This window comes from Tupaia chinensis, unplaced genomic scaffold (assembly GCF_000334495.1).
Source record: "Tupaia chinensis unplaced genomic scaffold, TupChi_1.0 Scaffold000037_21, whole genome shotgun sequence".
In the NCBI taxonomy this organism is placed as follows: domain Eukaryota; kingdom Metazoa; phylum Chordata; class Mammalia; order Scandentia; family Tupaiidae; genus Tupaia; species Tupaia belangeri.
Genome location: NW_006159480.1, coordinates 3,470 through 16,644, shown reverse-complemented (window position 1 = coordinate 16,644; position 13,175 = coordinate 3,470). Strand labels below are relative to the sequence as shown.

The 13,175-nt window shown below is 35.3% G+C and overlaps 2 protein-coding genes across 2 annotated transcripts in view; both read right to left on the bottom strand.

Moving 5' to 3' along the window:
• Positions 1-4,152: 4,152 nt before the first annotated feature.
• LOC102496314 (olfactory receptor 4F6-like) lies at positions 4,153-5,111 on the bottom strand. Its single transcript, XM_014588397.1, is given in 2 exon segments — positions 4,153-4,317; positions 4,320-5,111. Coding segments are annotated over 2 exon segments (957 nt in total).
• Positions 5,112-13,021: 7,910 nt separating this feature from the next.
• Positions 13,022-13,175, bottom strand: part of LOC102495909 (olfactory receptor 4F15-like) — a 1,329-nt gene continuing 1,175 nt past the window's right edge. The window contains exon 2 of the mRNA XM_006140554.2: positions 13,022-13,175. This exon is cut by the window's right edge and continues 9 nt beyond it. Within this exon, the coding sequence (XP_006140616.1) occupies positions 13,022-13,175 (154 nt within the window).

Below are 13,175 nucleotides of genomic sequence, written 5' to 3'. Positions count from 1 at the left end.
TGAAGCTATTTAATTTTATTGGTAGAAACGAACAAACTTGAAATTTTATCTCCATAGGAAACATAACAAGGATGACCCAACAGTTCTCACTTCCAGCAAAACGATTTCTCTCATGGTAGTAAGTAGGAATTCAGAATTGTTACTCTTCAGCAAGACTTTTCTTCCTCATTGAGTTAAAATCTCATCTACTGAGTTTATGATGCTGAGGAGAGAGTGATACTATAGAATCATCAGCTACAGAGAACCTTTCACCATCATAATCCTTTCCAAAGTCTTTTCCTACTCTTCAAAAGGATTCCAGCCATTTTAGAATTGTATTAATCCTACGTTAAACTTTAAGTGTCAGTTAGTTGAGGCATTTTTCAGAATCTGATATGCTAATTGTAGCAATAAAGAGTTAGCCACAACTGAAAAAGAAAATTATTTTCCATGTACTGGATTCAGCTTAAAATTTATGTTTTTTTTTTTCCAACTGAAAAAGAAAATTATTTTCCATGTACTAGATTCAGCTTAAAATTTATGTTTTTTTTTCCCAACATTTTCTACCTTTATTTAAAGAAAGATAACTCTTTATCAGTTTCACTGAGATGAAAGTCAGAGACTTGGGTTCTAATAAAAATTATCTGTGTGATTTTATGGGTATGTCATTCAAAAAAAAATCCCTTCTCCTCCATTCTCCTCTCAAGATCCTGGGCACTCACGTATATGAGCCAGGTGTGAGTTTAAGCCACCGGGTCCAGGACTCAAACCATGGGTGAATACATGGGAGTCCAGTGACATAGCCATTAAACCATCTGCTGGACCCATGTCATTCAAAATTTTAGCAGCTTGGTTTTCTTGTTTTTGTTTGCTTTTTTTTTGTTTTTGTTTTTGTTTTTCGTTTTGCCATAGGGTATCTGCACTTGCTGGAGAGAGACAGAGAGAGAATGAGGAAAAGTGAGAAAGTACCCCCTATGGGGGATGGTCACACCTCAATCCCTTCTCCATTTGTTTCTCCTTTAGGGATTTCAGGCATCTTTATACACACATGCCTGGCATGTTTCAAGTCACTAAGTCTAGGACTCAACTATGTAGTCATTTTTGTGGGTCTTTAACCACTATACCACTGGCTGGCCCAATTTTCCTTTCTTGAAGTTTATTCAATCAAAAGTTCTCAAAAGCTCTCAAATCCCTACAGCTCTAACAGTGTGATTTACACCTTTACATAAAAGAAATGTCCCAAACCATGTTTCATTGAGATTACAAGAAGATGAGAGGGTGGGCAAGAAAACACTGAATTTGGGGGAAGATGGAGAAGAGGACCACTAAACAGACAGGAAAGAATAGATTAACCAGAAGAGTCAAGAGAAGAACTTGACAATCAATTCTAGCCTAACAATTATACAAATGCTATCCTTGCTAACATTGATATCAGTCTTTGAATATTTAAGTCAACTCTAAAATTTCGTTTACCCTGAAGATAAACATATAATTGAATTGTGCAGGATACATTCCTACAAGTAGAAGGATCTCACTGCCATTAAAATGATATAATTTAGTTACTTCTACTAATATATTTCAGTTTCATCACTCTACTTACCTCCTTCATAACTGGAAGGGACTATAGCAATATTCAGAATAAGAGAAATACAGATTTCCTTTTAATTTGGAGTCTCTTGATGTATAAAGTTTTGAAGAAAGCAAAATTTATATGAATTGTTCCCCTTAGAGAAACTACTGAGTCAATTAAAAGCCCTTTATGAAAATGACCAGATGTGAGTGAAGTGATTTCGGAATAGCCAGCCTGAGCTTTGAGTACTGAGGCTAACTCTTATAGTCTCACACGTTTTCCCATGGCTATTGGAAGAAACACAGAGACTCTTCTTGAGTTAAAAAAATATTACCACAGTTTTTTGACCCATTTAGCTATTTGTACCATGTCATTGAATCTAAAGGTGATATTATAAAAAATTAAAACAAATAAGATAAAGTTGCAAAATTAAAATCCAGACAAGTTTATAAGGCAGTAAAAAAAGTTTAGATTTTATAAAAAGAGAATAACTTAGGAAATTGGTGACCAATTTGTGAAGTAAATTAAGAAAAATACCTTGGCCAATAAGAAAGCCTTACTTCTTATCACTTACCATTTTATTTTGCAGCTTTAACTACCATGCAGTAGTCAAAAATGAGCTGAATTACTGTAAGTAACATCTAAGTCAGTCATACAAATGCATATAAGTAATGTCTCAACATGTTCCCTGACTACCAGGCATTTCAAATTTTTATCTAAAAGATGTCAATCGTCTTTGTTCTAAGTCCCTACTTAAGAGCAGGCACTTTATATAAGTTTTTGAGATCTTAATGGGGTACCTTCCTTTAGGAAATAAGTCCCTTCAAATACTTTTAGAATTGTAGGTGCTTTCTTTCAGAGTGACTAAAAAAATACTTCGAGGGCCAGCAGGTAGTGTAGTGGGTATGTCACTGGACATACGTCACATGGCCAACAGCAGTTTGAGTTCCAGACATGGCAGTCTGAAGCTCACTCTGGGCACAAATGTGTGCCTGCCCAAAATCCTGAAAGAAGAATGGAGGAGAAGGGATTGCAGCATGACTATCTTCCTGAGGTGAGAGGGTGATTTCTCACTTTCTCTGTCTCTGTCTCTCCATGAGTGCATATGCCCAATAGCAAAAATTTCTCTTAAAAAATAAAAAAGAAATACTTGTGGAAGACAAGGGAAAAGGAATTGTGGTGTTAGTATTCTCCATGAGTGCATATGCCCAATAGCAAAAATTTCTCTTAAAAAATAAAAAAGAAATACTTGTGGAAGACTACAAGGGAAAAGGAATTGTGGCGTTAGAATTGTAGAATATAGGGGCAAGCTCCTTGGTGCAGTGGTAGTGTACTGCTCAAGAGAAGCCAGATCGCACATGGTGATTCCTGTTCTGATCTCTATTGGGGTCAACCTGAAACCCACCAGACACGTGCATGAGTGCCCAGGATCCAAGGAGCTAGAAGACTGGAGGAAGGACTTGGTGGCATGAGTAGACCCTGTGGAAGGTGCTCATCTCTTTCTCTCTTGCTCACTTTTATTCTTACCTGTGTGCATAGGCTTGATCATGAGTAAAGAAAAAAGAGTGGAACATAGACAAATTTTGTGTAATGCAAAGAACTACAGTTTATTTCTAAATAACATTGTACAAAATATGTTGACAATCAAACTGACAACAATACTTAAGAATGGTAACATAGTTAGGGACGAGCAGTTAGCATGATGGCTATGTCACTGGACTCCCATGTAGTCGACTGTGGTTTCCATCTTGGGCCTGGAATGGCCATCCCCCCTGGGGGGGGTGATTTTTCACTTTCTGTCTCTCTGTTTCTCTCTGTCTGTCTGTTGAGTGCACGTTCCCTATAGCAAAAACCATTTCAAAAAAAAAAAAAATGGAAACATAGTGTTCATTTTCTTTTTTTAAAAAAAAAACATTTTTTTTAACTTTATTTATTTTAATTTGATCAGAGAGAGGGACAGAGTGAGAAAGGAGAGAGGACAGAGAGAGAGAGAAGAGAAAGAGAAAGTGAGAAAGCTAGACTCCAGGTCTGGGACTCAAATCATGTTCGGCCATGTGGGAGTGCAGAGCCCTTAACCACTATGCTACCTGCCAGCCCCCATAGTGTTGATTTTCTTATTTATTGAACTTAAAGTACAAATAGGATAAGAATTGTTTCTGCCTTGATTTGAATCTTTACTGGTTTATATAAACCCAAATTTCATCCATTGGATCCATGTAATTTCCATAAGAAATATTTATTAGTTTCCAGTAATCCTTACCATCAGTATTAAGATACTGATAAATAAAATGAAATTATATATATATGAATGTATTTATATGTAGATATCAAATAACTGATATGAACATGAAAATTAAATGTAGTACTTGCTGATTACTATGTATGCAGGTTAGATAGAAATATATAACACTTTTTTATAGCTAACAAAAATTGCTGCAATTCCATCTGAAAAGAATTTTTTAGATTCAATACATCATTTTCTGCAAATTTCTCAGTTTTTCCAAAGCAATAATAAAAATATATACATTCCATAGTGTTCATGGTGATTATAGGGGTCTTGATAATCTGCAATGTTCTTACAGTGCTCTTAAGGATGAAATTCGTTATGTCATCTCCCTAGCACTTGCAACTTGTCGACTCACTCTTCTCATTGCCATCTTCATATCTTTGTTCCTTAAAGTATAGATAGCAGGATTTAAGACAGGGGTGACAACAAAGTCCACAATGGCAAAAAATGTATCCATTGGGCAAAAAATGTATCCTGTGACTTAGTAGGTAAAGGCCACACATAGAGAAACATACATGGGGCAAAGAACAGAACCACCACAGTGATGTGAGCTGACAAAGTGAAGAATGCTTTGGATAAATCATTTGAAGAATGTTGTCGGACAGTGACCAGAATAAAAATGTATGAAACAATTAAGAAAAAGAAGGTGACCATCGATATGAATCCACTGTTGGCTGTGACCACAAATTCCAATTTGTAAGTGTCCATGCATGCAAGCTTAATAACTCGAGGAAGATCACAATAAAAGCTCCCCACACTATTAGGGCCACAGAAGGGTAAATTTATGACAAAAACAAACTGAGACACAGCATGGATTACCCCAATGACCCAAGCAGCTACCACCAAAAGCACACACATTTTGGGATTCATAATAGATAGGTAGTGGAGAGGTTTGCAGATTGCTGTGTACCTGTCATATGCCATGGCTATGAGCAACACCATCTCAACTCCTCCCATAACATGGATAAAGAATATTTGTATCATGCAACTGTGGAAGGAAATGACTTTATAATCAGTGAAAAGGTCCGAAATCACCCTAGGAACTGTGGTAGATGAGAGGCCCATATCAATCAGTGATAGGTTGGCCAGTAGAATGTACATGGGGGAGTGTAAGTGAGGATCCAAAACCACTGTGAACACAACAAAGAGATTCCCCAGGATAATTCCTACATAGAATAAAGAGAAAACAAGAAAAAGGAAAAACTGCATCCCCAAGGAAGGTGCAAGTCCCAGTAACACAAATTCAGTTACCACAGAGTCATTTACTTGGTCCATTGAATAAAAAAGAAGACTCTGAAGTGACCTGAAAGCAAAGAAAGAAAGAATGAACTTAGCCTCATTAAAAAAAATGTGTTAAATGCTGATAATTTAAAATAGATTGCTAGCAAATCTTTAATTGGTGGTAGAGTGTTTGCAAATAATGTAAAATTGGGGTAAAAAGATGAATGAAGTATGAATAAAGCTGCACTCAGAAGGAATACTCTCATTTGCTCAAACACATGAAGTTATCAGGTAATTTAATCAGTTGGAAAAATGCATAAAATAAACTGAAGGAATTTAGTTAAAAAATGAAGATTAAAAACAAAAATACAGCCTGTAGTCTGACGGTTAAGGCTGCTGGATCCCTAATGGCTGACAATACAGTTTGAGACCCAGATCCAACAGCTTCAGAAACATACTGGTTGCAGATTCAGGTCCACAATTCCAGAAGAAGGGAGAGACTGGGAGATATTTTTTAACTGTCTCTCTTTGGTGAGTGCACTATTTTATTTTTCTTCTTAGTAAAATAAAAAACTAAATACTAAAAAATTTATGCAAAAATCTCAGAAAGTTGGAAGATTAAATGTAAACATAAAAATTATTGAAAAATAAAAATATAAAAAATGTAATCAAGAAGAATAAAATTTAGAAACGAGTACATGAATATATACTAACAGTTAAGACTTCTTTGAAGGCTGTTATGAATGAGATCCTTTAAGGAATTTACCCTGAAGTAACCCATGAAACATATTTGGTTTTGAAATGCTGTAGAGAGAGAAAGCATTGATATTTTAATAATGCAAAAATTAGTTTAAATCATTTAAACTAATGTTAATCATTTAAAATAGATGTTTTGGTTCTCTCATTGAGTTCAGAGGAAGAAAGGTAAGCAATGTTCCAATGGGAAAAATTAAGGGCTACACTACAAGAGGTCAAAGAAATAAAAGCCATAAGTTGCAATGGAATAAGAAGAGATAATAACACTTTGGGATGGAGAAATTTGATTCTTTTTCCTTTTTATTGACACATAACAATTAAACTTATCTGTGGGTTACAGTATGATTTTTCAACACAAAAATACAATGTGTATTGATTAAATCAAGGTAATTCCTATATCCATCATCTTAGCTATTTGTCAGTATTGTGAGAACATTCAAATCCTCCTTTTATAGTTACTTGGAGATACAAAGTAATTTTTTATTAGCTACTTTCATCCTACTGTATTTTATTAGAAATTATCCTTTTTATCTGTGTGTAATTTTGTCAATCAACATCACTCCATCCCCTAATCCCTATTCCTCTCAATATTTTCTATTTCCACAATATGCAATTATCTGTTGTCTCACAATTTCTGCCTTGTTTCTTTTCTCCTCCCTCCCTCCCTCTCTCCCTCCCTCCCTCCCTTCCCCATTTCTGCCTTGTTTCTTTTCTCCTCCCTCCCTCCCTCTCTCCCTCCCTCCCTTCCTTCCTTCCTTCCTTCCTTCCTTCCTTCCTTCCTTCCTTCCTTCCTTCCTTCTTTCTTTTTTTCTTTCTTTCCTTCCTTCCTTCCTTCCTTCTTTCCTTTCTTTCTTTCTTCTTTTTTTTTCTTTTTCCTTCTTATTCTTTCTTTCTTTCTTTTCTTTCTCTTTTTTTTTTTTTTTGAGAGAGATTTTTGCTATAGGGCGCAGAGAGAGACAGAGAGAGAGAGAGAACTCACCCCTCTGTGGAGTGCGAGAGATGGCCACACTGCAATCCCTTCTCCTTCATGTTTTTCTCAGGATTTTGGGCATGAACACACACTCACCTGGTGTGTTTCAAGCATCTGGGTCTGACATTCAAACTGTGGTCAGCCATGTGGGAGTCCAATGCCTTAACCACTATGCCACCTGCTGGTTCCTCTGCCTTGTTTCTTAATGTCTCTTACATAGTTCCATTGTATATGTATGTGTATATACATACACATATATATTTATACATTTTCATTGAAATGAAGAAAAGAAGAGTTCAAGCACATGAGTGAATGGATGTGACAGCAAGGTATGGTGGAATGAGATAAGTAGCTGGACTTAACTGGTACTGTTTCTGCTAACTGGCAGGTAAGTAATCTCCTAAAAAATTAGAAAATAACTGATAAAAACATGCCTTTAGCCTCCAGGCAATATTTTATTTATCCTAGTTCTGATATTTATAACTTTTCACAAATCTTAAAAGTGTAGAGACTCTCTCTGCCTCATCCAGGGCTCTCTATCTGTCTAAAACAGTACCTGGAGCTTAAAGAAAGCCCAAGAAATATCTGATGAGTGGATTTTCCAAAAATAAGCAGTGAATGATTATATCAAAATAAATAGCCACCACAAAGGAAATCATATTTAATAATGCTTCTCCACACATTTGTACTTCCTGCTGGTAATTAAAAAGTACATATTTAAATAAATGAAAAAGGTCCCACAATTTCTGCTGTGAGCATTTGGGATAATTATGCATTATTGTTGAAGAAATCCCGATTATCTGAGAGAACCTGTTTAGAGAAAAGGAAAACCGTGTGTTTGACTTCTCTGCCTTCTTAGGAAATACTTATGAGTTTGTGAAGCTCCTAGGAGTTCTTCAAAGGCCAAGTAGTTTGTCATCTTCTATTCTGGGGATTTAAAATTTATCAGTCATTCAGAGCCTAGGGAGACACAGCTTCAAACAGGAAATGCAGACACATACTAAAGAAAAAGGATGATCAGAATTAAAGTTTTGTATAGTAGTGGGAAAGAACTTTGAGATTAATTTATCCACTCCCTTTATCCTACAGGTAGAGAAATAACTCTATAAGTTTAAATGGCTAGCCAGTATGTTCAAACATTCATGAAGCTAGAGCCAGAAGTCAGACCTACTAAATTCTGGTCCATTGGTCTGTCTTATCAATGCTCTACAACTGTTTAGTAGAAGTGGTCAGGAAGAAAGTAGAATTATTCATATTTGATAGGATAACTCTAACCCATTGGAAGTACCCTTTTATCCCCTCTTGCATTTAAAAATTTCATTTAAAATAAAATTAGTTTATTCCAAAGGACTATTCTCCTCCTCCCCAGCTTTCTAGTTCTCTGTCTTATTTTTACAAACAACCTAGCCAGTCCTTGACTACTTCTATTTCAGAGCTCATTGCCACCAGCTTCTTTGGCATGGGGCTATTATCTTTTAGAATCTGAGCATAGTCTCTCCCCACCTATGGGCAGGAGACTTAGAATAGGGAGGAAAGTGAGAACAAAGGAAACATCAGAACAATGGAAATCAAGGCTTCGGATTCCATTCCTCTGGTTTAAAACAGAATCTGGTTTCAAAATAGGAAGGAAATATCTGAGACCAAATTTCTGCTTTGCGCAGTGGAAAATAAAATCTGCAAGTTGGAGGGTATAATAGAAACACACGAATCTTGAGCAATTCTTACACTAAGAACACAAAAGTGCTAAAGGAGTGCGTGCATTTAAGACATAGTACACCTTAGTGATTGAAATTTGAGAACAGGGGAGAGATGATGTAGAAGAGAAAAGGACAAGCTATTTCAGAAAAAAAAAAATTTGGACATAAATATTTTACAGAAGGGTAGAAACTGAAAGGAAGTTGAGAGGGATGAAGAGAGGGAAGCCACCACAATGGGGCGATTTTGTAATATGACAGCATCTCTCTTACCTGTCTATTCAGTCATAGGATGTACATTTTTAGGAGAAGAAATTCAGAGATCTTAGTCTCCATTTCTGTAAACACTCCTCTCAAAAACAAAGGCATATATAAGATTCTTCACACTGGGAAGGAAGCTGACTCGCAGCACAGGAGAATGACCCACTAATGCTTTGGAGGTGGCTAATATTCAGCCTATTATTCATTTCTCGTGAGATCAAAAAGCTGTGAGTCACAATGGTTTCCTCAAGAGAGAAATATCAAAAGAATTGTCTGGTGGTGAAACAGAAGAGAAGAGGAAGATTTTGAGGTTAATATGGTGGCTAGTATAAACTAATTCTCATTCAAGGTGAATGATTTTATAATTCATATTATAAATCTTGAGGTATGAGTCACTTGGAACGACTGAGATGGAGTGAAAAATATCAAATGAACAGACATATCTTTGCTCATGGAACCATAAAAAACTTGCAGAAATAATATAAACCTTCTGATCTGCAAAGACAGTGTCTATAATTGATAACAGGGGAGTAAGACAATCTTTTGCTTGCTATCAATTATAGCAAATGTTTACCTCTGGCTGACTACCAGAGGTGCTATCAATCTTTACGATGTTGGGGATGAATGTCTTCTTGAGAGCTTTCGACCTTTATCCTTCCTGAATTTATTGGATACAAGTAAAACTTCTACTTTATTGGATCAATTTGTTCAGAAATCTTAGGAAAGCAGATTAAAAAAATAAAATAAACGTAGGGCATATCTTAAGTTGTCTAAAGCAGGAGTATATTTACTTGAGAAAGAGATAGTTATTCAAAAGGATCCATTTTGAGCCATTGAGACAAACTTTGTGCATATACTGGGGAAGTTTGGCTTTATCGTTAACTTATATATACAGAGAACCCAATCTCCAGGTTATAGTGGAGACTTGAAAGTGTCAAGTTTCTATTTTTGTTTATAGTTATATTTATTTAAAGCTGTATTTGATTTTCTCTATAGCAGCAGAATGAGAAATGTTGGTTAATCTGAAAGTAATTTTTGAAAAACACTGACATTCTACAAATGTTATACTAGACAAACATTGGAGAATAATCAGAGTAGAAATATTAAAAAAACAAGATGTATAATCAGTTACACAAATCATTGTTTGTTTACATAAGATGATGTACTTAAAATGCTATGCAATTTAGTTGATTATGGGAAGCACAGCTATTCTGAAGTGAGAAGATATTTCTTCTGTTGCTCTCAAAGACGTTATCTTCTAAAAAAGTGAATAGTACAGAGCCCCATAAATCATTCTACCATGGTAATGTGCCTCTGTGCCCATGTAATGTTCTTCTAAATGGGACACTGGAGTACCAGGCAGAAAAACATGTTAAAGTGAGAGGGAATCTAGGTAGAAATATAATCTCAGGGAGCTGGTCAACCAGGTGCAGAGTATACTGCAAATTGAGGGCTATCTCCTGGCATGTGAATCACAAATTTGCTTGCAGAAAGCTTCTGGGCCAACAGAAAATAAGGGATTATTATTGTAGAGCTTGTGAGACCTAGGAAATCCAGAAGAGGTGAGACTCATGATTTATAGGCTTCTTCAACTGAAATTGGCTCAAGTTTTGAACTGACCGAAGCCTGCAAAAAGAGCTAATCAGTGGATTTCATTCTACAGACTCAAGAAGGTAGAGGCAGAAAAAATTGAGAAAATAAAAGGAGAATGAAAATGGAGGTTCCTTAATCACATGACCTTTGACTTAATATAAGAAAAGAAACTAAACTAACCACCATTTAATAAACTATTCACATTGTGGGCCAGCTAGGTGGTATGGTGGTTAAGGTGGTTGGATCCCACATGGCCAATTACTAGGCTGAGTTTTGGAGCAACTTGAAAAACATGCTGGGTGCACATGTGTGAGTTCCCAGAATCCTAAGAAAGAATGGAGAAGAAGGAATTATGGTGTGGCCACCCTCATTGGAGAGTGATTTCTCACTTTTCTTCTCTTTCTCGCTGTCTCTCTCCAGCAAGTGTACACAGCCTAAAACAAATTAAAATAAATGAATTATTCACTTTGTGGGTTTTAAACTCTTTAATGAGTTTATGATTTTATAGCAGTAAACATGACAGCCCTGCTCACATGGAACTTAAAATTAATGAGTAAGGCATGCATTGAGTAAGGAATTATGTGTTATTAATGTTACAAAAGTGGTAATAGGAAGTGTTAGAGTAATATACAGTGGAAAGAGCTCTCCTGAATCCAAGTTCAAGGAAGACTTCCCTGGTAAAGTGAAAATTACCAGAGATGAGAGAATTTGAAATTTTCAGGTAATTAAAAATAGTCAAATTTGCTCTGGAATTGTAGGGAGAGAGTATACCGTTCTGTGATGTCAGAGAGGGCGATGAAAGCTAGGTCTTAGATGTCCTATTGCACTCAGAAAGAAGTTAGTATTTTAATTTAAGGGCAGTGACAATGTGAAAATTCTTAAGTAAAGAATTACACTTAGATTTTTTCTTTTTAATCTTTCTGAAGTGTAAATAATGAGAATTAAAGCTAATAAGATATAAGGTTAGGAGATCATGTAGGTTTTAAACTCTCGTAGGTTTTAAATTCAATGCCAAAAGTGGCACATGAAGACTTAGACAAGAATGGTAATATTGCAGGCAAAAATAAATTGACATTATTTAAGAACAGTTCAGAAGGTGAAATTAATACAGTTTAATGAGTTATTGATTACTTGGCATCAAGCAAAGGAAAATCTATTATTTTCAGATTTTTTTGTTGAACAGCTATGTAAACATGGGTGCCATTTACTGTGAGGGGCAGTTGAACAAAGAGCAGGTTTGAGAAGGAGATGATTAGTTGTTTTAGACTGTTGAGCAGCAAATGCCTGTGAAGTTCAAGAGGAATAGGCAGTTATATTGGTGAATTAGAAATTCAAGAATTAGTACCAGGTTGGAGAGCCCCTCGTGTTTAGAAGGTAATTAAAGCCATGGGACTAGATGACACTGAGGGACAGAATATAAGTAAAAACAGACCAAAGATGATATTATAAGAAATACAAGAACTGATATTTGATCACATGAGGGAAACTCAATAAAGGACATGGGAAAGGAACTGCACAAGTGGTAGAAGAAAAAACCAGGAGATGGTGGTGTTCCACAAGCTCAGTAGCTACTTGAAAGAGGATGGGGTTAGTGATGATAAAGAGAAGAAATTTCCATTCATATGTATGATAAAGCAATACAAAAAATACAATTGATTTATTTACACAGAGGAAATCAGATATGTTATAGGATGTTTCTAGGAGTCATGGGACAAAAACCAAAGATGTTAGTTTCTTTTAATTAAGTATCTTTTATTTGTAGATCAGTAGAAACAAATACATGAAAAATTGTGAGTCGAATACAATTTTTATTCCAAATTAAAAATCTTCAATTAAATTGAATATACCTCACAATTTTTAGCTTTATTCTTGTCCAAGAATACCCATCACAGATGTATAAACTCTGGGGAATCTTTTGCCTAATCAGGAAACCATTTTGTAAAAAACTAAGACTTCTAAATATACACATTGGGTGATTATTTCAATGAGACAGATATTATTCCAATGCATCTTTAAAGAATAAATTGAAACGATTGAATGTTGGAAGGTCCTCACTTTTAAAGTAAAAGTGAGGCAGAGAAAAGTCAAATGCTCTGTTTATATCTATCAAAAGTATTGATAGTGTTAAAGGAATTCAATCTCTATATGCAATCACACAAATCTGAACACAAAATTAAAATAGCAATCTGAACTAATGAGATTCAAGATAAACTTAAGTATGAGTTGAGGGCTTTATTTAGGTAATAGATAACTGATTTTCCTTTTATTCTAATTAAATTAAAATAGAAATTTATCAAATATACATCTTTGATTTATGATTTATATAAGCTCACATTTTATCTGCTTGATACATAAGATTACCATGAAATATATTTGTTAATTTTTTGAGGTATTTATTACCTGAGAGTGATTACAACTAACATGTCCCTGAAAATGTGATTACAAAAATGGTGTTGAATATCAAGTTCATCCATGGAAATCAGCTGAGTTTTCTATTTTTCATTTCTCTTCTTGGTGGAATTAAAAGAAATAATCTATTATCTGTGATTGGCAATCAATATTTATAGGTTCATCTTTGTTAAACTATCTTTTCAACTGGTAGTTCTTACCATAGTAAGGACAACAGTCATGTGGCTCTCATTATTCTTGGTGAGACTGAGTCATCTTGTATTATAGATGGGTGCCATTTATTATGAACTCCTGCTAGAACTCACAATCCGTTTGCCCAGTCTTCTCATGGCAACTTTCATGTCTTTGTTTCTTAATGTGTAGATGGCAGGATTCAAGACAGGAGTGATAGCAAAGTCAACAATGAACAAATACTTATCCAGTGATGTTGTAGGG